This window comes from Oncorhynchus mykiss, chromosome 21 (genome assembly GCF_013265735.2).
Source record: "Oncorhynchus mykiss isolate Arlee chromosome 21, USDA_OmykA_1.1, whole genome shotgun sequence".
In the NCBI taxonomy this organism is placed as follows: domain Eukaryota; kingdom Metazoa; phylum Chordata; class Actinopteri; order Salmoniformes; family Salmonidae; genus Oncorhynchus; species Oncorhynchus mykiss.
Genome location: NC_048585.1, coordinates 57432116 through 57457389, shown reverse-complemented (window position 1 = coordinate 57457389; position 25274 = coordinate 57432116). Strand labels below are relative to the sequence as shown.

The 25274-nt window shown below is 42.2% G+C and overlaps 1 protein-coding gene across 1 annotated transcript in view; it reads left to right on the top strand.

Annotated features, from left to right (window-relative positions):
• Nucleotides 1-25274, top strand: part of zmp:0000000660 (arf-GAP with Rho-GAP domain, ANK repeat and PH domain-containing protein 2-like) — a 257277-nt gene that overhangs the window by 79395 nt on the left and 152608 nt on the right. Inside the window, exons 10-11 of the mRNA XM_036958269.1 lie at nucleotides 9285-9391; nucleotides 21349-21548. Of these exons, the coding sequence (XP_036814164.1) occupies nucleotides 9285-9391; nucleotides 21349-21548 (307 nt within the window). The remainder of the gene's footprint in view (nucleotides 1-9284; nucleotides 9392-21348; nucleotides 21549-25274) is intronic.

The following is a 25274-nucleotide window of genomic DNA, read 5'->3' as shown; positions in this document are numbered from 1 at the left end:
TTAATTAGTTAAAACTGGCAGGGATTTATTTGACATGTTTCAGTGCAAAAACAGGTGAGGGGAAAAATCTACGTTATTCATTTTGAATTCAGACTAACACAACAAAATGTGGAATAAGTCGAGGGGTTATGAATACTTTCTGAAGGCTCTGTATATAAGGGAGAGGGTGTGAGTGAAAGGGGAGAAGAAGAAGGGAAGGAGAGAGGGGAGAAGGTGAGATGGACAGATGTGTTGTATTAGTAAACCATCATGTTGTATTAGTAACCCATCATGTTGTATTAGTAACCCATCATGTTGTATTAGTAACCCATCATGTTGTATTAGTAAACCATCATGTTGTATTAGTAAACCATCATGTTGTATTAGTAACCCATCATGTTGTATTAGTAACCCATCATGTTGTATTAGTAAACCATCATGTTGTATTAGTAACCCATCATGTTGTATTAGTAACCCATCATGTTGTATTAGTGAACCATCATGTTGTATTAGTGAACCATCATGTTGTATTAGTAACCCATCATGTTGTATTAGTAAACCATCATGTTGTATTAGTAACCCATCATGTTGTGTATATGAGTTGGTTGTGTAAAAGAGATTGGTGCCAAAATCTAATCTCGGTCAAAATATTAGGTGTTGTGCAGGTAACACACACATCCCCATTCATTTTAGGAAAAGGGAGGATTCAACTTCCTATTCATGTAGATTTACTGTGGTTTATCCAATAGGAGTTCTACATTTTTACATGAAGCGGGTAAAGTTGGTCATCATTTTACAAGCCAAGTGGCACGGCTGGGAGGAGAAGTCTCATTTCCAAAAGTTCTTATTGGTCAAAACCATTCGTTTTTGTGACAGGGGTGTCATCAAAGCTGTGTTGCATTCATTATGTCATAGACCATTTTTTAAGATACCAGCTCTCCCTACTAGCCACGTCATTGACCCGCCCAGTGTTCTCTCTAACCCTAACCCTCTCCCTGGATCATCATTGCTCCGTCCAGTGCTCTCTCTAACCCTAACCCTACTCCTCTCTCTGCATCATCATTGGACCGCCCCCTGTGCTCTCTCTTACCCATCTCCTCTCTCTGCATCATAATTGCACTACCCGGTGCTCTCTCTAACCCTACTCCTCTCTCTGCATCATCATTGCACTGCCCGGTGCTCTCTCTAACCCTACTCCTCTCTCTGCATCATCATTGCACCGCCTGGTGATCTCGCTAACCCTAACCCTACTCCTCTCTCTGAATCATCATTGCACCGCCCAGTGCTCTCTCTAACCTTAACCCTCTATCTGTATCATCATTGCACCGCCCAGTGATCTTGCTAACCCTAACCCTACTCCTCTCTCTGAATCATCATTGCACCGCCCAGTGCTCTCTCTAACTCTAACCCTACTCTTCTATCTGCATCATCATTGCACTGCCCGGTGCAGTCTCTAACCCTAACCCTAACTCTTCTCCTCTCTCTGCATCATCATTGCCCCGCGGCTCTCGGCTGTTGTAATTGGGAGAGTCATTTTTATCTCTAATGCCAGAATGTTCCTTCACCTCCTTCCACCCCTTCTTCCACCCCACCCTCCATCCCTGGTGATTTAATTGGACAGGGCAGGAGGCCACAGCACATACTGGCAAGGTAACTAGCAGCCGGGCCGGATCCTAACAGCCATATCTGTAATTGGCTGTTGAGAGGGATGAGGGCCATTAGATGGGCGACACACACCGACACACACACACACACACACACAATGACACAGACACGTACAGTATAGGCACGCAGAAACAATCACATACAGCTACAAAGACACATTTACTGTACACACACACACACACACACACATATATACACACACACACTTCATATAGAGCTGTCCTCGTTTGCAACTCTGTAAATTATCCATGAGGGCAATTGACCACTCTCCAGATGAAGTTGCCCAGGTACTTTGTAGCAGAGTTCAATGTAGCACTACAATGGGGAAGAGGGAGATAGAGAGAGATGCTGCATTCACAGCTCAATGCACACTGTCGTAAATGGAAAGTAGAACCTTGAGTAAGGCACCCTTCCATCACCCGTCATCCAATCAGATCACTCAGATTATTTAAGAACTGTGTTGTTGCGATAGTGGCTTTAGTTTCTCTCTCGCTTCTTCCTTCTTTCTGCCATGTCTCAATACTCCCTCTCTCAATTCAATTCAATTTAAGGGAAATGTACGTTTACATTGCCAAAGCAAGTTAAATAGATAATAAACAAAAGTGAAATAAACAATCAAAATTAACAGTAAACATTACACTTACAAAAGTTCCTAAAGAATAAAGACGTTTCAAATGTCATATTATGTATATATATATACAGTGTTGTGATGTTGTGAAAATAGTTCAAGTACGAAAGGGAAGATAAATAAGCATAAAAATAGGTTGTATTTACAATGGTGTTTGTTCTTCACTGGTTGCCCTTTTCTTGTGGCAACAGGTCACAAATGTTACTGTGTGGTATTTCACCCAATAAATATGTGAGTTGATCAAAATTTGATTTAAAAAAAAAATATTTGTGGATCTGTGTAATCTGAGGGAAATATGTCTCTCTAATATGGTCATACATTGGGCAGGAGGTTAGGAAGTGCAGCTCAGTTTCCACCTCATATTGTGGGCAGTGTGCACATAGCCTGTCTTCTCTTGAGAGCCAGGTCTGTTTATGTTGGCCTTTCTCAATAGCAAGGCTATGCTTACTGAGTCTGGACATAGTCAAAGCTTTCCTTAAGTTTGGGTCAGTCACAGTGGTCAGATTTTCTGACACTGTGTACTCTCTGTTCAGGGCCAAATAGCATTCTAGTTTGCTCAGTTTTTTTGTTAATTACTTGACACATTGGAAATAATTATCGTTTTATTTTCTCATGATTTGGTTTGGTCTAATTGTGTTGCTATCCTGAGGCCCTGTGGGGTGTGTTTGTGTTTGTGAACAGAGCTCCAGGACCAGCTTGCTTAGGGGACTCTTCTCCAGGTTCATCTCTCTGTAGGTGATGGTTTTGTTGTGCAAGGTTTGGGAATCACTTCCTTTTAGGTGGTTGTAGAATTTAACGTCTCTTTAGAGGTTTTTGATACTTATTGGGTGTTTCACATTGTACACTGAGGTTATTTTTCAATTTATCAATTTGGTGTTTGTCCCATTTAGTGAATTATTGGTTGGTGAGCAGACCCCACACCTCACAAACATAAAGGGGAATGGGTTCTATGACTGATTCAAGTATTTTTAGCCAGATCCCAATTGGTATGTCAAATGTTATGTTCCTTTTGATGGCATAGAAGGCCCTCCTAGCCTAGACTCTCAGATTGTTCACAGATTTGTGGAAGTTGTATCTGTGGTCCTGGCGACTGGACTTTTTTTGGAACAACATTATTTTGGTCTTACTGAGATTTACTGTCAGGGCCCAGGTCTGACAGAATCTGTGCAGAAGATCTAGGTGCTGCTGTAGGCCCTCCTTGGTTGGTGACAGAAGCATCAGATCATCAGCAAACAGTAGACATTTGACTTCAGATTCTAGTAAGGTGAGGCCTTGTGCTGCAGACTTTTCAAGTGCCCTCTTCAATTCATTGATATATATGTTGAAGAGGGTGGGGCTTAAGTAGCATCCCTGTCTCACCCCACGGCCCTATGGGAATAAATGTGTATGCTTTTTGCCTATTTTAGCCACACGCTTGTTGTTTGTGTACATGGGTTTTGCAATGTCGTATACCTTGGCGCGTTATGTTCAGAAATCCACAGACTCGAGCGGTCACAACATCGTATACGACAATTCCAAATAGTATTCGTAAAGTTCGTAGAAACATGTCAAACGTTTTTTTATAATCAATCCTCAGGTTGTTTTTACAATATATAATCGATAACATTTCAACCAGGACTGTCGCTTTTTCAATAGGAGAGGGAGAGACAATGGCTGCCCCACACTGTTGCGCAAGCAAAACTCTGCGAACACCCAGCTATCCACTTACGCAATGTTATCTTTCTCGCTCATTTTTCAAAATAAAAGCCTATGTCTGAAGACTGTTCACAACATGTGGAAGCCATAGGAAAAGGAATCTGGTTGATATCCCTTTAAATGGAGGCATGGCATCCAATGGAACAGAGAGCTTTAAGGAAAAACAGCACTTCCTTGTTGGATTTTCCTCAGGTTTTCGCCTGCAATATCAGTTATGTTATACTCACAGACAATATTTTGACAGTTTTGGAAACTTCAGAGTGTTTTCTATCCTAATCTGACAATTATATGCATATTCTAGTTTCTGGGGCTGAGAAATAGGCAGTTTCAAATGGGTACGTAACTCATTCAAGGTTATTGGTGTATTCAGTGGGTTCTGGTAGTCTTTAATAGTTGATTCTAAGATTTGTACTTGATCATGTATATGTTTTTGCTGTTTGTTATTTGTTATAGAGCCAAAAAATATTGGAGAAGTGGTTTACCCATACATCTCTGTTTTGGATAGATCATTTTTCGTGTTGTTGTTTGTTTTGTGTTTTCCAATTTTCCCAGAAAGGGTTAGAGTCTATGGATTCTTCAATTACATTGAGCTGATTTCTGACGTTCTGTTCCTTCTTTTCCCGTAGTGTATTTCTGTATTGTTTTAGTGATTCACCATAGTGAAGGCGTAGACTCAGGTTTTCAGGGTCTCTATGTTTTTGATTGGACTTGTTTCTCAATTTCTTTCTTGGATTTTTGCATTCTTCATCAAACCATTTGTCATTGTTGTTCATTTTCTTTGGTTTTCTATTTGAGATTTTTTGATTTCATAGGGAGGGTGAGAGGTCAAATATACTGTTTAGATTTTCTACTGCCAAGTTTGCACCTTCACTATTACAGTTCAACATTTTGTCCAGGAAGTTGTCTAAAAGGGATTGAATTTTTTGTTGCCTAATTGTTTTTTGGTACATTTACAAACTACATTTTTTCCATCTATAGCATTTCTTAATATTAGTTCCTTTGGCTTTGATGCCTCATGATTGAGTATTGCTCTGTTCAAGTAGACTGTAATTATGCTGCGGTCTGATAGGGGGCTGACTGTGAACACTGAGAGACTCTGGGTTGATGTCAGTGATAAAGTAGTCTCTCTCTCTTGCTTTCTCTCTCTCTCTGTCTCTGTCTCCCTTTCTCTATTTCCATCCTCTTGCTCTCTCTTTCTCTCACTGTCTCACTGTGTGTCTCACTCTCTCTTTATATATATATATTTATATTTATATTTATATTTTTTTATATATATATATATATATATATCTCCTCATGTCTCACAACTGTCTAATTACGCAGCATTATTCAGAGAGGCCTTTCTCCCTCTCTCGTTTCCTCTCTCCCTCTCATTCGGGAAAAGTGCCTAATCAACAAAGATGGTGTCAATTAATTTCCGCTCTTTGTTTGTGGTAATGAGAGTAAACTGTGTCTGTGGTGATGAACTGTTCTAATGATAACAGGCCAGGTTGACATAGTTTTATGTTTGGTGCCACTGCAGCTGTTTTCAATTCACTGTTATGATGTATTGAGCATTTTTATTCTCTCTCTCTCTGTCTTCCTGTCTCGTCTTTTTCTGTTCCTCCCTCTTCGCTCTCTGTCTTCCCCCCTCTTCCCCCCTCTTCGCTCTCTGTCTGCCTCCCTCTTCCTCTCTATTCTCTCTCTGTCTTCCTCTCTCTTCTATTTCTGTCTTCCTCTCTCTTCTCTCTCTGTCTTTCTATATCTGTCTTCCTCCCTCTTCCTTTCTCTTCTCTCTCTGTCTTCCTCTCTCTTCTATTTCTGTCTTCCTCTCTCTTCTCTCTCTGTCTTTCTATCTCTGTCTTCCTCTCTCTTCTCTCTCTGTCTTCCTCTCTCTTCTATTTCTGTCTTCCTCTCTCTTTTCTCTGTCTTCTCTCTTCTCTCTCTGTCTTTCTATCTCTGTCTTCCTCCCTCTTCTCTCTCTGTCTTCCTCTCTCTTCTATTTCTGTCTTCCTCTCTCTTTTCTCTGTCTTCTCTCTTCTCTCTCTGTCTTTCTATCTCTGTCTTCCTCCCTCTTCTCTCTCTGTCTTTCTATCTCTTCTATTTCTGTCTTTCTCTCTCTTCTCTCTGTCTTTCTATCTCTTCTTTCTCTATCTTCCTCTCTCTTCTATTTCTGTCTTCCTCTCTCTTTTCTCTGTCTTCTTCTCTCTTCTCTCTGTCTTTCTATCTCTGTCTTCTTCTCTCTTCTCTCTCTGTCTTTCTATCTCTGTCTTCCTCCCTCTTCTCTCTCTCCTGTCTATCTTCCTACTTTCCTCTCTCTCATTTTCTCATCTGTTCCTCTCCCTCTGTCTGGGGGCGATGAGAAAGCGTCTCCTCAGCCCTTTTGAGTGCAGGAGAAGGAGGAGACAGCCTGTGTTAGTTTAGCATCCCACTCTGCTACTACTGGCGGGCAGACAGACACACACACACAGACACACACAGACAAACAAACACACGTACACGCATACACACAGACACACACACAAGAGGAAAGGTGCATTTAAACAATGCGTGGACATCTTTCAGCCACCTCTTCAGACTCTTCTTCTCACACATTCTCATGTATCTCTGTGCAAAGGCCCCTGGGAAATAGGGCATGGGGGCAGACTTTAATCCATGTGGCATGTACTATGTTTGTTTATTAGACCGAATGACACTCGTAGGAGAGGCCAGATTTAGTTCTAATGAGATGAGATTCATATCCATTATGATGTTCTATTCTACCTGGAGAAAGGGCTGAGAGGAGGGACTGAGAGGAGGGACTGAGAGGAGGGACTGAGAGGAGGGGCTGAGAGGAGGGGCTTAGAGGAGGGGCTGAGAGGAGGGGCTGAGAGGAGGGGCTGAGAGGAGGGACTTAGAGGAGGGACTGAGAGGAGGGACTGAGAGGAGGGACTGAGAGGAGGGGCTGAGAGGAGGGAGTGAGAGGAGGGGCTGAGAGGAGGGGCTGAGAGGAGGGGCTGAGAGGAGGGACTGAGAGGAGGGGCTGAGATGAGGGGCTGAGAGGAGGGACTGAGAGGAGGGACTGAGAGGAGGGACTGAGAGGAGGGGCTGAGAGGAGGGGCTGAGTGGAGGGGCTGAGTGGAGGGGCTGAGAGGAGGGACTGAGAGGAGGGACTGAGAGGAGGGACTGAGAGGAGGGACTGAGAGGAGGGGCTGAGAGGAGGTGCTGAGTGGAGGGGCTGAGTGGAGGGGCTGAGAGGAGGGGCTGAGTGGAGGGACTGAGAGGAGGGTCCTTATCTAGGGTCCCTTGCGGCTATGGGCTTATTATAAAACAAGCTCCTCCTCCCGCAGGTACATTTATGCATCAAGGTCTTAGGTCTTTATTCAATCCGTGTGGAGGAAATTCAGCGGTACAGTGAGATTTAATACCCCTTGTGTTGTCTTAAGGGTCAGAAATGACCCACCACTATGTTTAACAGCAGAGAAAATCCCCTAAATGATTTTTTTTCAACTTGAAATTTGAGTTGCTTTTCCTAGAGTGACCCCCAACATTAGAAAAAGTGAAACATCGCCTTTGTTCATCTTTCCATGAAGCTGTACACCACCAGGGTACAAAGGTTGTCTTAGGGTCATTTTTCACCCGGCTGTTATAATATAATTTACACACCACAAGAACCACAAAGATTCACACGCACGCACGCACGCACACACACACACACACACACACACACACACACACACACAATGAGAAATTGAGATTATGTGTGTTACTGATTGAACTCAGCCAGCAGACGAGGGGGAGAGAGGCCTTCTCATCAAAGTTTGCCTTCACCCCCACCACCACTCTAGTTTCTGACCTCCCAAAGAGGAACAAGAACGTGGTCCTCCTGAGCATATGGCACAAAACGGCTGAGATCAGAGATCGCGAGGACAGGAATCCAGCCATCATTCTGGACCTCAACCACAACAAAGGAGTCGTGGACAACCTGGACAAGGAGATTGGAACTTACAGCTGCAGGAGGATGACTACCTACTGGCCACCGGTCATCTTTCAAAACATCATTGATGTGTCCTCATACAATGCCTTCGTGATATGGGACAAGATCAACCCTACCTGGAGGCCTGATAAGCGGAACAAGAGGAGGGTGTTCCTGGAGCAGCTGGGAAAGGCACTTGTAACCCCACACATTCAAAGAAGGGAGCGCCTCCCCCGCACAGCAGCTCTCTGCAGCGCTTGTGAAAGCTGTTCAGGGGGCTGCATCTTGTCCTGATCCACCTGAGGCTGCAGCTGGGGCAGGCAAGAGGAGGAGATACCAATTCTGTCCCCCAAAGAAGGACTGTAAAACAAATCCTATGTGCTGCATATGTGAGAAAAACATCTGCCAAGTCCATGTACACACACTAGCATACTGTCCTACATGTGCTAATCAGAGTTGATTGATTCGTGTTGTTCGCATTTTTGTTTTGTATCTATTATCTTAATTTATTCTTATTTATTGTTGTTGTTTATATACCTTGTGGGTGGGGGCAATGGTTAAAGAAATGGGAGAAGACTAGTATTTTGTAGTTGAATTCCTCATTGTACAGTATATAATAATATATCACTATGTCGCCAAAAAAGTTCAAGATTGTTATTGTTTCCCTTCAATGAAATGCATTCAAAACTACTTTCTGCACATTTCTGCTACTGTCTTAGGCTACACAAGTGCTACATCTTGCTAAAAAAATAGTTTACACTGATGCAGTACCTTTAGCCACAATAACAACAATAATAATAACCATCATAATAATAAACCTCTACTTTAGTAAAGAAAACAGTTGTGACAAATGTGTTGTAATAAAAACGAGTGGTGTCCACTGATTTAAATGCAGTCTTTCTGCATTGTGAAGAGGGAAAACCCAGATATTCACAGCGTTTGTGATTTAAAATTCAAATAAGCTGCTTTATTTTAGGGGTTTAGTGAACGCGGGTCATTTTTTACCCTTAGGACAAGGGGGGTATACAGAATGTTAAGACTACACAAGGGTTAAATTCAAAGGCTGCTTTCCTGCGTTTAGCGGAGACTGCGTTCACGGTAAGTCGAGGCGGAAACTCGATGAAGACGGGAAGCAAAATGTATTGATAGAGAATGAAGCACGGCAACATTTGGTGACCAGTTCATCACTGTGGTCAATACATGTATCTGTTGAATTACTTGTTTTGTGTCAGTGAGTGACTTCCATGTGAATGACCTATGACATCCCATCCTCTCTCTCTCTCTCTCTCTCCCTCCTCTGTTTCCCCATAATGCACTTGGCCTCCTAGTATCATAGCCTGTCTTACTTTATGTTTGATCTGACATAGTGTATCTGTTCTACAGGACTTCAGAGCTGGCCTGGGTATTTCCATGATCGATCTGACTGCTACTAACATTAAAGATACAGACAGGAGGCTCTTCCAAATCAACACTCCCTTCAGAAACTTCTGGTGAGTGTCTGTGTCTGTGAGAAATGATGTGTATGAGCAAGTTTTTGTTTGTGTGTGTGAATGGCTGTGTTTGAACCCGTGTGTGTTGGTGTTTCATACCCACCTCTCACTCCGTTTCTCCTCCTGGACTAAAATAGAAGATTACTATAAAAAAAATGCCATTCAAACATAAGCATCTTCTTCTATTTATTTTACTTACAATAATCATATCTCCCAAAACAATCCAAACTCATATTCAAGGTCAGGGTTTTAAAGATGATTTACTCATAATAGAAAGGCTTCCGTGGAATGTCATTGTTAGATAACACATTGAGAGGTAACAATGAATCCAACTGTGAAGTTGAATAGTTACTTGTATTTGTACCGTAAGCTGTTCAAGAGAAACTTCTGTAAAAAGGTCATGACTTGGAACGTTACCTTGGAATGTTACCTTGGAATGTTACCTTGGAATGTTACCTTGGGATGTTACCTTGGAATGTTACCTTGGAATGTTATCTTGGAATGTTACCTTGGGATGTTACCTTGGAATGTTACCTTGGGATTCGGATGTTACCTTGGAATGTTACCTTGGAATGTTAAGGTTAAGGAACACATTAAACCTACAATGCTGCTGTTTATCTCAATATCAAATCATTTCTAGGTAACATAGGTACCTTACTGTGATTGTTTTCAATTACAATTGTCACAAATATACAAAATAGCTTCTTAGTAAAGAGCTATTTCTCAAGCAAGAATTTTGCTAGGATTGTCTGGGAGCGTTCTGAGTGGGGAAGAGAACTGGCAGAGAGGTTATTGGCAGAGAGGTTTGGAACTCTCTTTGTTATTGCTCTAATAACTAAAGCTGGGCTAGACAATCTGGACCCTCTCTTTCTAAAATGATCCGCCGAAATTGTTCCAACCCCTTTTACTAGCCTGTTCAACCTCTCTTTCTTATTGTCTGAGATCCCCAAAGATTGGAAAGCTGCTGCGGTCATCCCCCTCTTCAAAGAGGGAGACACTCTAGACCCAAACTGCTACAGACCTATATATATCCTACCCTGCCTTTCGAAGGTCTTTGAAAGCCAAGTCACCAACCATTTTGAATCCCACTGTACCTTCTCCTCTATGCAATCTGGTTTCAGAGGTGGTCATGGGTAGACCTCAGCCAAGCTCAAGGTCCTAAACGATATCATAACCGCCATCGAGAAGAGACAATACTGTGCAGCTGTATTCATCGACCTGTCCAAGGCTTTTGACTCTGTCAATCCTTATCGGCAGACTCAACAGCCTAGGTTTCTCAAATGATTGCCTCGCCTGGTTCAACTACTTCTCAGATAGAGTTCAGTGTGTCAAATTGGAGGGCCTGTTGTCCGGACCTCTGGCAAGCTCTATGGGGGTGCCACAGGGTTCAATTCTCGGGCCAACTATTTTCTCTGTATACATCATCAATGATGTCACTCTTGCTGCTGGTGATTCTCTGATTCACCTCTACGCAGACGACACCATTCTGTATACTTCGGACCCTTCTTTAAACACTGTGTTAACTAACCTCCAGATGAGCTTCAATGCCATACAACTCTCCTTCCGTGGCCTCCAACTGCTCTTTATGCAAGTAAAACTAAATGCATGCGTTTCAATCGATCGCTGCCCGCACCTGCTCGCCCGTCCAGCATCACTACTCTGGATGGCTCTGACTTAGAATACGTGGACAACTACAAATACATGGGTGTCTGGTTAGACTGTAAACTCTCCTTCCAGACTCACATTAAGCATCGCCAATCCAAAATTACATCTAGAATTGGCTTCCTATTTGGCAACATAGCATCCTTCCCTCATGCTGCCAAACATACCCTCGTAAAACTGACTATCCTACCGATCCTTGACTTTGGCGATGTCATTTACAAAATAGCCTCCAACACTCTACTCAGCAAATTGGATGCAGTCTATCACAGTGCCATCCGTTTTGTCACCAAAGGCCCATATACTACCCACCACTGCGACCTGTATGTTCTCATTGGCTGACCCTCGATTCATACTCGTCGCCAAACCCACTGGCTCCAGGTCATCTACAAGTCTCTGCTAGGTAAAGCCCCGCCTTATCTCAGCTCACTGGTCACCATAGCAGCACCCACTTGTAGCACCCACTCCAGCAGGTATATCTCACTGGTCACCCCCAAAGCCAACTTCTCCTTTGACTGCATTCACTGAAGCTGGAGACTCATATCTCCCTCACTAACTTTAAGTCGGAGCAGCTCGCAGATCACTGCGCCTGTACATAGCCCATCTGTTAATAGCCCATCCATCTACCTCATCCCCATACTGCAATTTATTTATCTTTATTATTATTTTTGGCTCCTTTGCACCCCAGTAGCTCTACATGTGCAGAAGATGAATGTGCATCTGTCACTCCTGTGTTTTATTGCTAAATTGTAATTATTTCGCCACTCTGGCATATTTATTGCCTTACCTCCCTAATCTTACCTCATTTGCACACACTGTACATATATTTTTTCTATTGTGTTATTGACTGTACTTTTGATTAAACCACGTGTAACTCCTTGTTGTTTTGTGTCGCACTGCTTTGCTTCATTCCTGGCCAGGTCACAGTTGTAAATGAGAACTTGTTGTCAACTGGCCTACCTGGTTAAATAAAGGTGAAATTAAAAAAATAAAAGTAAAAAGTTACCAGGCAGGCCAAAAATCCATCCTGCAAAAAACAGGCAGAAATTTCAGGCATTCTTTTCAAACTGCTTTTTACACTAAAAGGGCATTATCATCATTTTCAAATATGTATAAAACACATGAAAATCATGTTTTATGACTGCACTGGGCCTTTAAATAAGGAGACATAGTGTCTTTATACTGAATATGAATAGATGCTGAATGTCATGAAGTACTGTACTTTACTGCCTCTACTGTAGACTATGTTATTAATGATGCAACAAAATGCTATGTGACTGTAAAACAACCACCTCAAAACACCTCTTCCCCTTCTCTCTTAATGTCCGTACTCTTAGCAAACATAGCTTGCTTGCTTTAAAGTACAATTTTGCTAGTCTGGTGGTGATTGGTGAAGCAAAGCCAAAAACACCACGGGGTGATTCCCGCCATTAAAAACAATGAAACCATTCACAGAGTGAGTCTTTACAGCTTAAAGTGATGAAATGAGTTTTATCTGAATCCCAGGGAGGAGATGCTAGTAGGTTTGAAATTGATTTAGATCCATGAAACCCCCTCAGGTGCCCATCACCTCATCAGGATGTTCCACGATTATTCTCACAGAGTCCTCTTTGAAGCACAAAATCACAATTATACCCATCTCTTTATAGGACTGAAACGAACACGGCCATTAAGGAGAGATAGATAAACAGATTGATCGGTCATATATATGCCAGGTGAAGAAACAACAAAATATTTAATGCAACAATTCAAAACAATTCTAGCAAACAGGCAGTGTTTTGTCTCGGCGGTTGGGCTTTGAATGGGGCCATTAACAGACAAACAAGCAAGCGGCTCATCGATTATTGCCGTGTAGGTCCCGGGGTCGCTCAAAACGCTGCATCCGCCCCGTCCTCCACAACGGCAGCCTGTACAAGGGATGGTGTTGCTTCACAGCGCCAGGCGTGCACAACCCTCCCGGGAGATTTGTTAAATAAAAAAAATGTAAAAAATAGATCAATAATTAGCGCTTGTCTTCCTGGAGCCCTGTTCTCTCCTCGTACACATGGCAGGGCGGTCATACAGCAATGAGACAGGTTGTGTGTGTGTGTGTGTGTGTGTGTTTGTGTGTGTGTGTGCGTGTGTCTGATGTTTTCCTGGCCCCGTCACATTCCCCCTCGCAGTGTGTGTCTTTCCGAGCCTCACACACATTCGCCGCTGGGGGAAAGTGACCGGGGCCAGGAAAACATCAGACACACGCACACACACACACACGCACACACACGCACACACACAAACACACACAAACACACACACACACACACACACACACACACACACACAAACACACACACACACACACACACACACACACACACGGGGCCAGGAAAACATCACAACAGAACCAAAAGGTGTTCAAAAGCAGCAACTCTTCCTTTCATCGACGGTTAGCTCCAGCGATAGCTTATTAGAATTAGGCTCAGGTCTCAGTCAATAGTGTATTAGCATTGTGCTCAGATCTCAGTCAACAGTGTATTAGCATTGGGCTCAGGGCTCAGTCAACAGTGTATTAGCATTGGGCTCAGGGCTCAGTCAACAGTGTATTAGCATTGGGCTCAGGTCTCAGTCAACAGTGTATTAGCATTGGGCTCAGGGCTCAGTCAACAGTGTATTAGCATTGGGCTCAGGGCTCAGTCAACAGTGTATTAGCATTGGGCTCAGGGCTCAGTCAACAGTGTATTAGCATTGGGCTCAGGGCTCAGTCAACAGTGTATTAGCATTGGGCTCAGGGCTCAGTCAACAGTGTATTAGCATTGGGCTCAGGTCTCAGTCAACAGTGTATTAGCATTGGGCTCAGGGCTCAGTCAACAGTGTATTAATATTGGGCTCAGGGCTCAGTCAACAGTGTATTAGCATTGGGCTCAGGTCTCAGTCAACAGTGTATTAGCATTGGGCTCAGGGCTCAGTCAACAGTGTATTAGCATTGGGCTCAGGGCTCAGTCAACAGTGTATATATAAAGTGTGTTCAACGTTTATTTATCATTACTCCCACATTTATAAACCATTTACTAATTATTTGTGTAGCTCCTTATCTAAAGTGAGCGCTATTTATGCTTTATAAATACTTTATAAATGTGTTGAATGACCAGTGTAATTTCTCACAAAAAGATGGGCATGCCATTGGCAGACATTCCAGCTCTACCGAGTAAAATAACAAGCACACAACACGGGATGTTTAAGGAAGTACATATACACTAAATAACTAGCTTGCTAGCTAGTACACATCTAAATAACTAGCTTGCTAACTTGTACACATCTAAATAACTAGCTTGCTAGCTTGTACACATCTAAATAACTAGCTTGCTAGCTTGTACACATCTAAATAACTAGCTTGCTATAGCTTGTACACATCTAAATAACTAGCTTGTACACATCTAAATGTCTAGCTTGCTAGCTAGTACACATCTAAATAACTCGCTTGCTAGCTAGTAGACATCTAAATAACTTGATTGCTAGCTTTTACACATCTAAATAACTAGCTTGCTAGCTTTACACATCTAAATAACTAGCTTGCTAGCTTGTACACATCTAAATAACTAGCTTGTTAGCTTGTACACATCTAAATACCTAGTTTGCTAGCTTGTACACATCTAAATAACTAGCTTACTAGCTTGTACACATCTAAATAACTAGCTTGCTAGCTTGTACACATCTAAATAACTAGCTTACTAGCTTATACACATCTAAATAACTAGCTTGCTAGCTTGTACACATCTAAATAATTGGCTTGCAAGCTTGAACACATCTAAATAACTAGCTTGTACACATCTAAATAACTAGCTTACTAGCTAGTACACATCTAAATAACTAGCTTGCTAGCTAGTACACATCTAAATAACTAGCTTGCTAGCTAGCACACATCTAAATAACTAGCTTGCTAGCTAGTAGACATCTAAATAACTAGCTTGCTAGCTTGTACACATCTAAATGACTAGCTTGCTAGCTTGTACACATCTAAATAACTAGCTTGCTAGCTTGTACACATCTAAATAACTAGCTTGCTAGCTAGCACGCATCTAAATAACTAGCTTGCTAGCTTGTACGCATCTAAATAACTAGCTTGCTAGCTTGTACGCATCTAAATAACTAGCTTGCTAGCTTGTACACATCTAAATAACTAGCTTAACACCTTATTCACATCTGAATAACTAGCTTACCACCTTATACACATCTGAATAACTAGCTTACCACCTTATACACATCTGAATAACTAGCTTACTAGCTTATACACATCTGAATAACTAGCTTACTAGCTTGTCTTCGTGTTGTCTGTAGCTGGTGATGTGTGGAAACACTTTTCTGCTTTTATGGATTTTGTTTTGTTGCTTTTTGTGCAATTTCTCTGTCTGTATCCATGCTAAATGTTGCTTATCTTTCTCTGTCTGTATCCATGCTAAATGTTGCTTATCTTTCTCTGTATCCATGCTAAATGTTGCTTATCTTTCTCTGTCTGTATCCATGCTAAATGTTGCTTACCTTTCTCTGTCTGCGTACTACGTGTTGCTTGTCCTGTGTTGCTCTGTCTGTCTGCATACTACGTGTTGCTTGTCCTGTGTTGCTCTTTCTGTCTGCGTACTACGTGTTGCTTATCATGTGTTGCTCTGTCTGTCTGCGTACTACGTGTTGCTTGTCCTGTGTTGTTCTGTCTGTTGGTGTGTTGCTTGTCTTGTGTTGCTCTGTCTGTCTGCATACTACGTGTTGCTTGTCCTGTGTTTCTCTGTCTGTCTGCGTACTACGTGTTGCTTGTCCTTTGTTGCTCTGCATGTGGTCACTGCTCATTGATTGTCTGTATTGTGATTGGAATGGTTTTTAATAACCTGCCCAGGGACTGTGGTTGAAAATTAGCCAGCTGGCTAAAACCATAATTTTTACTGAAACGTTGATTAATGTAAAAATACAAATAAACTCAAACTCCAGTTTTACAGATGTGGGAGTAGTGATGTAATAAATGATAAACTATCAATACCTCATGAATGGTTTATTAAATGCCTTACGAATGATTTATAAATGCCTCATGAATGGCTTGTAAATGACTCACGAATGGCTTGTAAATGACTCATGAATGGCTTGTAAATGACTCATGAATGGCTTGTGAATGACTCATGAATGGTTTATTAAATGCCTTACGAATGATTTATAAATGCCTCATGAATGGCTTGTAAATGACTCATGAATGGCTTGTAAATGACTCATGAATGGCTTGTAAATGACTCATGAATGGCTTGTAAATGACTCATGAATGGTTTATAAATGCCTCATGAATGGCTTGTAAATGGCTCACAAATGGCTTGTAAATGACTAATGAATGGTTTATAAATGACTCATGAATGGCTTGTAAATGACTCATGAATGGTTTATAAATGCCTCATGAATGGCTTGTAAATGACTCATGAATGGTTTATAAATGCCTCATGAATGGCTTGTAAATGACTCATGAATGGTTTATAAATGCCTCATGAATGGCTTGTAAATGACTCATGAATGGCTTGTAAATGACTCATGAATGGCTTGTAAATGACTCATGAATGGTTTATAAATGCCTTATGAATGGTTTATAAATGCCTTATGAATAGTTTGTTACGTTGTTACCGAACACTTCAGGTTTTTATTTGTAGAACATGTGTTGGTGCTGGATTGGTATATAATTTGCAGTGGTAATGGCTAATGGAAGGGCACAGGTTGGCATATGCTAGCACTGGTCTGTGTGGACTATTCTTACAGCAATAGCAGAACACTGAGTTAGTAGTTCATTATCCATCTTCTTCTGTGGTCTTGGAGGCAGTAGTTCACTCTCCCACTTCTTCTGTGGTCTTTGAGGCAGTTGTTCAAGTCCTGATGGGAGCAGTCATCACTTTGGAATTGTCCTCAGCAGAAAGCAGATAGGTTGATTGAGTTCAGATGCTCTCCTATCGATCCCAACTGCTGCTGCTGATGCTACTCTGGGATATACTACCACCGACCCTCTGTGTCAACAGGAAAGAGAGGGATGGAGAGGGAGATGGGGTGGGGGAGACAGAACGAGAGGTTACCATGGAAACCACCAGACTAACTTCATCTCAGCTTCTCTCCTCTTCTCTCCTCCCTCATCTCCTATCCTCCCTCCCTCTCTTCCTTCCTTCTTTCCAGCAGCAAGAAAAAAAGAGAGAGAGAGAGAGAGATTCACCAGCTCTACTCGCAGCTGCAATGTGTGCATCTTTATGCTTGCCTGTGAGAGAAAGTAATAGATATGTTGAAAAGCTTCGGGGGAAGCATTCCGCTCAGTAGTTGTCTTGCTAGAAGCCTAATGAGTGAGACATGGCTGGAGTAAGTGACAGGGTAGCACCAGTCTCGGATGACTCCCAGTCACTTTAGGCCCTGACAGGCACCCAATGGGAGCTCTTCCTCTCCCAGCCCGAGAGACTGGCAGGGGGGATAGGAATGTGTGTTTCTGTGAAAGCAGAGGGAAAAGGATTGTGTGCTAAAGGATTCTGAGTGGTAGAAAAAGAGCAACATGACTGATAAGGAGTGTGTGTGTGTGTGTGTGTGTGTGTGTGTGTCTGAGATTGAAATATACACACACACATACACACACTGTCTGAGACATTTATTATTTTGCACACATGCACTTATATGGACTCTAATGGCTGACACATCAACATTTTTCTCCAATGTTCTCATCTTCCCTCCCTGTTTTTCATTTCCCACTCTGTCTCACTCTCTCCCTTCCTTCCTCTCTCTTTCTTTCACTCTCCCTCTCATGTGAGAATATTATTCCAATGTTCTCCGTTAATGTTTCATATTACACTGACGATGTCAAAGGACCTGTTTACAGTGCCTTGCAAAAGTATTCACACCCCTTAGGCATTTTTCCTATTTTGTTGAATGACGACCTGTAATTGAAATTGATTTTGATTTCATGTAATGGACACACACAAAATAGTCCAAATTGATGAAGTGAAATGAACAAAATAACTTGTTTTTTTTTTTAAAGGGGAAAAATATATATTCACCCCCTTTGTTATAAGCTCCTAAATAATATCTGCTGCAAACAATTACCTTCAGAAGTCGCATAATTAGTTATATAAAGTCCACCTGTATGCAATTGAAGTGTCACATGATCTCAGTATATATACATACACCTGTTCTGAAAGGCCCCAGAGTCTGCAACACCACTAAGCAAGGGGCACCACCAAGCAACCATGAAGACCAAGGATCTCTCCAAACAGGTCAGGGACAAAGTTGTGGAGAAGCACAGATCAGGATTGGGTTATAACAAAAAATATCAGAAACTTTGAACATCCCACGGAGCACCATTAAAACCATCATTAAAAAAATGAAAGAATATGGCACCACAACAAACCTGCCAAGAGACGGCCGCCCACCAAAACTCACGGACGAGGCAAGGAGGGCATTAATCAGAGAGACAACAAAGAGACCGAAGATAACCCTGAAGGAGCTGCAAAGCCTCACAGCAGAGATTGGAGTATCTGTCCACAGGACCACTTTAAGCTGTACATTCCACAGAGATGGGCTTTACAGAAGAGTGCCCAGGAAAAAGCCATTGCTTAAAGAAAAAATAAGCAAACACGTTTGGTGTTTGCCAAAAGGCATGTGGGAGACTCCCGAAGGTCTGGCCCAAACCCAACACATCTCAGCACCTTGAACACCATCCCCACAGTGAAGCATGGTGGTGGCAGTATCATGCTGTAGGTATGTTTTCATCGGCAGGGACTGGGAAACTGGTCAGAATTGAAGAAATGATGGATGGCGCTAAATACAGGGAAATTCTTGAGGGAAACCTGTTTCAATCTTCCAGAGATTTGAGACTGGGACGGAGGTTCACCTTCCAGCAGGACAATGACCCTAAGCATACTGCTAAAGCAACACTCAAGTGGTTTAAGGGGAAACATTTAAATGTCTTGGAATTGCCCAGTCAAAGCCCAGACCTCAATCCAATTGAGAATCTGTGGTATGACTTAAAGATTGCTGTACACCAGCGTAACCCATCCAACTTGAAGGATCTGGAGCAGTTTTGCCTTGAAGAATGGGCAACAATCCCAGTGGCTAGATGTGCCAAGCTTATAGAGACATACCCCAAGAGACTTGCAGCTGTAATTGTAGCAAAAGGTGGCATGTTGTGTAAATCAAATTATACAAACCCCCAAAAATGATATTTCAATTCCAGGTTGTAAAGCAACAAAATAAGAAAAGTGCAAAGGGAGGTGAAGCCACGGTATACCCCTACACACACACACACACACACACACACACACGCACATGCACGTGCACACGCGCACGCACACACGCACGCACACACACTTAACCAATGATGTGTTTAACCTCGCAGTCGGTGTTCCAATTCATCCCAAAGGTGTTTTTGGGGTTGTGGTCAGGGCTCTTTGCAGGCCAGTCAAGTTCTTCCAGACCGATCTCTTTTTCTGTATGGACCTCAGTTTGAGCACGGGGGCATTGTCGTGCTGAAACTGTTACCTCAAAGTTGGGAGCACAGAATTGTCTAGAGTGTGATTGTCTACTAAGATTTCCCTTCATTGGAACTAAGGGGCCTAGCCCGAACCATGAACCCCCAGACCATTATTCCTCCTCCACGAAACTTTACAGTGGCACTATTTATTTGGGTAGGTAGCGTTCACCTGGCATCTGCCAAACCCAGATTCGTATGTCGGACTGACAGAAGGTGAAGAGTGATTCATCACTCCAGAGAACACTTTTCCACTGCTCCAGTCCAATGGCGGCGAGCTTTACACCACTCCAGCCGACGCTGGGCATTGCACATGGTTATGGTAGGCTTGAATGGCTGTTCGGTAGGCTGCTCGGCCATAGAAACCCATTTCATGAAGCTCCCGACAAAACAGTTATTGTGCTGACGTTGCTCCCAGAGGCAGTTTGGAACTCGGTAGTGAGTGTTGTAACCGAGGACAGACAATGTTTTACATGCTACACCAAGGGTGAGCAACTCCAGTCCTGATCGTGATCTTCCGTTTTGAATGCAATTTGATTCATCTGCTGTGTTTGCTAGGAATGGAGAAAAAGTGTAACACCAATCATGCACTAGAGGACTGGAGTTTCCCACCGCTGTGCTACACATTTCAGCACTCGGCGGTCCCATTCTGTGAGCTTGTGTGGCCTACCACGTCGCAGCTGAGCCGTTGTTTCTCCTAGACCTTTTCACTTCACAATAACAGCACTTCGTAATAACAGCATTTACAGTTGACCGTGGCAGCTCTAGCAGGGCAGACATTTCACAAACTGACTTGTTGGATAGGTGGCATCCTATGACGGTGCCACTTTGAAAGTCACTGAGCTCTTCAGTAAGGCCATTCTACTGTCAATATGTGTCTATGGAGATTGCATGGCCGTGTGTTTGATTTTATACACCTCTCAGCAAAGGGTTTGACTGAAATAGTGAAATCTACTAATTTTAAGGGGTGTCCACATACTTTTGTATATTCCGTGCCTTCGGAAAGTATTCAGACCCCTTGACTTTTTCCACATTTTGTTAGGTTAACAGCCTTATTCTAAAATTGATTCAATAGTTTTTTTCCCTCAACAATCTACAGACAATACACTATAATGACAAAGAAAAAACATGTTTTTTTAGACATTTTTGCTAATTTATTTGTTTTTAGGCCTTTATGACTATTTGTAAACTGCTTACCAACGTACTTAGAGCAGTACAAATAAATGTTTAGTCATACCCATGGTATACGGTCTGATATATCACGGCTGTCAGCCAATCAGCATTCAGGGCTTGAACCACACTGTCTTGGATCTATTATAGACACCTTAATGTGTATTTTTTATTATGTGAACAGAAAAGAAAATATATATATATATAAGTATTTATTTTAGAGAGTACGCATGTTACTGTCCCCACTACCACAATAAATACTTAAATAAGTCAAATTTTGACCTTGAAAAATGTCATTGAAATACTCTAGAGCCTATACATTCCAATGTAGGACTGCTCCTTCTGAGGACTACCAATATGGCCGACCGTTTGCTTCAAAACCTCTAATTGGCCTATACGTACCGTCAGCAATACAGGTTTTATATGCATCATTGCACTTAACCCTATTCAACCCGTACACATCACCCACAATGTAAAGAAACCATATAACCCCACCACATGAAGCAACACAAATTGTATGTACTGTTTAATTGGTCTGCTAACATCAATAATGTGGTTTAAAAAAAAAAATATATATATATATATATATATATATATATATATATTTATTTTTTATTTTTTTTTGTTTCAGCTTCACGGCCGAATCGGAAAGGGAGAAAGAGGAGTGGATTGAAGCATTCCAGGAATCGATAGCCGAAACGCTCTCCGATTATGAAGTGGCCGAGAAGATCTGGTTCAACGAGTCCAACAGGATCTGTGCCGACTGCCGAGCGTCGCAGCCCGAATGGGCCTCCATCAATCTGGGGGTTGTCATCTGTAAGAAGTGTGCAGGTACTAAAGAGACTGCCGCTATGCCAATGTCACTCTCCGAACTTTTCGTTCCTTTATTCTCCAGACTTCTGTCTATAGACTCTACTTCCACTCCCTCCATACCTCTCCTTCACACAGGCATTCCTTCTGTCCTCTTTTGTCTCTTGTCCCCTGCTTCCCTGCTTCCCTTCCTCACCCTGCCTCCTTCTCCCTCTCCTTCCCTCTCCTCCTCCTTCTTCTTGCTCTTCACTTTAACTGATTGATGGACTCTGTTGAACATGAAAATAGAGCTTGACTCCTCGCCTCACTTTTCACAAATGGAACAGGGGATGGGTGGACAGAGGGTGAAACCAACCGTTTCAGAGAGAGACAGAGAGAGAGAGAAAAGGAAGAGTACAAGCCAGGGAGAGAATGAGAAGGAGATAAAGAAGAGAGAGGTAGCGAGAGAAAAAGAGAATAGACAGGTGTGCGATAGTGAAAATAAAAAAAGGAACGCCTCACTGATATCATGTGTTACACCACCCAGAAAGACTACTAAGAGTTAATGTGTTACACCACCCAGAAAGACTACTAAGAGTTCATGTGTTACACCACCCAGAAAGACTACTAAGAGTTAATGTGTTACACCACCCAGAAAGACTACTAAGAGTTAATGTGTTACACCACCCAGAAAGACTACTAAGAGTTCATGTGTTACACCACCCAGAAAGACTACTAAGAGTTAATGTGTTACACCACCCAGAAAGACTACTAAGAGTTAATGTGTTACACCACCCAGAAAGACAAGTAAGAGTTAATGTGTTACACCACCCAGAAAGACTAGTAAGAGTTAATGTGTTACACCACCCAGGAAGACTACTAAGAGTTAATGTGTTACACCACCTAGAAAGACTACTAAGAGTTAATGTGTTACACCACCCAGAAAGACTAGTAAGAGTTCATGTGTTACACCACCCAGGGAGATGATTAAGAGCTCATGTGTTACACCACCCAGGAAGACTAGTAAGAGTTCATGTGTTACACCACCCAGAAAGACTAGTAAGAGTTCATGTGTTACACCACCCAGGAAGACTACTAAGAGTTCATGTGTTACACCACCCAGGGAGACTAGTAAGAGTTAATGTGTTACACCACCCAGGGAGATGATTAAGAGCTCATGTGTTACACCACCCAGGAAGACTAGTAAGAGTTAATGTGTTACACCACCCAGAAAGACTAGTAAGAGTTCATGTGTTACACCACCCAGAAAGACTAGTAAGAGTTAATGTGTTACACCACCCAGGGAGATGATTAAGAGCTCATGTGTTACACCACCCAGGGAGATGATTAAGAGTTTATGTGTTACACCACCCAGAAAGACTAGTAAGAGTTAATGTGTTACACCACCCAGGAAGACTAGTAAGAGTTAATGTGTTACACCACCCAGGGAGATGATTAAGAGCTCATGTGTTACACCACCCAGGGAGATGATTAAGAGTTCATGTGTTACACCACCCAGGAAGACTAATAAGAGTTAATGTGTTACACCACCCAGAAAGACTAGTAAGAGTTAATGTGTTACACCACCCAGGGTGGGAATTTGTGTGTGCTTTCCTAGCCTCTGACTAGCCGGACGGATTAGATTAAATAAAAACGGAGAATACAGTGCCTTGCAAAAGTATTCAGCCCCCTTGTCATTTTCCCTTTTTTTTTTTTGCATTACAGAATGTAATTTAAATATATTTTTTTTATTTGGATTTCATGTAATGGACATACACAAAATAGTCCAAATTGGTGAAGTGAAATGAAAAAAAATAACTTGTTTCAAAATAATGTAAAAATGTAAAAATTGTAAAGTGGTGCGTATGTATTCACTCCCTTTGCTATGAAAACCCCAAATAAGATCTAGTGCAACCAATTACCTTCAGAAGTCACATGATCTGTCACATGATCTCAGTATATTTACACCTGTTCTGAAAGGCCCCAGAGTCTGCATCACCGCTAAGCAAGTGGCACCATGAAGATCAAGGACCTCTCCAAACTGGTCAGGAACAAAGTTGTGGAGAAGTACAGATCAGGGTTAGGTTATAAAAAAATATCAGAAACTTTGAACATCCCACAGAGCACCAATAAATCCATTATAAAAAATTGAAAGAATATGGCACCACAACCAACCTGTCATGAGAGGGCCGCCCACGAAAACTCACAGACCAGACAAGGAGGGCATTAATCAGAGAGACAACAAAGAGACCAAAGATAACCCTGAAGGAGCTGCAAGGCTCCACAGCGAAGAATGGAGTATCTGTCCATGGGACAACTTTAAGCCGTACACTCCACAGAGCTGGGCTTTACGGAAGAGTGGCCAAAACAAAGCCAATGCTTAAAAAAAAAATAAGGAAACACATTTGTATTTGCCAAACATATGGAAGAAGGTACTCTGGTCAAATGAGGCTAAAAGCTTTTTAGCCATCAAGGAAAACGCAATGTCTGGGGCAAACCCAACTCCTCTCATCACCCCGAGTACACCTTCCCCCCAGTGAAGCATGGTGGTGGCAGCATCATGCTGTGGGAAAGTTTTTCATCAGCAGGGACTGGGAAACTGGTCAGAAATGAATGAGTGATAGATGGCGCTAAATACAGGGACATTCTTGAGATGTCTTCCAGAGATTTGAGACTGGGATGGAGGTTCACCTTCCAGCAGGACATTGACCCTAAGCATACTGCTAAAGCGACACTCGAGTGGTTTATGGGGAACTATTTACATGTCTTGGAATGGCCTAGTCAAAGCCCAGACCTCAATCCAATTGAGAATCTGTGGTATGACCTAAAGATTGCTGTACACCAGCGTAACCCATCCAACTTGAAGGAGCTGGAGCAGTTTTGCCTTGAAGAATGGGCAAAAATCCCAGTGGCTAGATGTGCCAAGCTTATAGAGACATACCCCACGAGACTTGCAGCTGTAATTGTAAAAATATTTTGCATCTTCAAAGTGGTAGGCATGTTGTGCAACCCCCCTACCCCCCCAAATGTATTTTAATTCCAGGTGTCGTGTCTTTGGCTATGCCGGATTAAGTGATATGACATGCTATTCTATAAAATAATTTCTCTGTAATTCATATTACCTGATTAGCTAATCAGGTGAATGTAATTAACTAGAAAGTCGGGGCACCACTGTAACAATACTTGTGGGTTGAAGAAGGAGACCAAGGTGCAGCGTAGTTGGCGTTCATGCACTGAACACCGCAACGAAAAAACGAAAGCGCACAGTTCTGTCAGGCAACAAAACGGCTAAAAAGAAAATTGCTCCCCACAAATGCAATGTCGGAAAATCACAACTTATATATGATCCCCAATCAGAGATAGACAGCTGCCTCTGATTGGGAACCACACTTGGCAAAAACAACAAAGAAATAGAAAACATTGATTCCCGAGTCACACCCTGACCTAACCAAACATAGAGAATAAATAAGGATCTCTAAAGTCAGGGCGTGACAACCACAAAATAATGTTTATAGAGCTGTTATCTTCCGAATAAACTCTTAAAGACCTGGTCATCTTTTACATCAATTGCAGTCAATATTTAATCGTCACCTTGTTTAGTCTCATTAAAGTTGTAAATTATTGGTTATTTTCACGAACCCTGGCTAACGAGTTGAATCAGCAATACATAATTTGGTTTTAATTCTTTATTTACTAAATACCTAACTAATCACACAGAATGAATCCTACATTGATGGACCTGGCGAACGGAGCCGATACAGCGGCTGT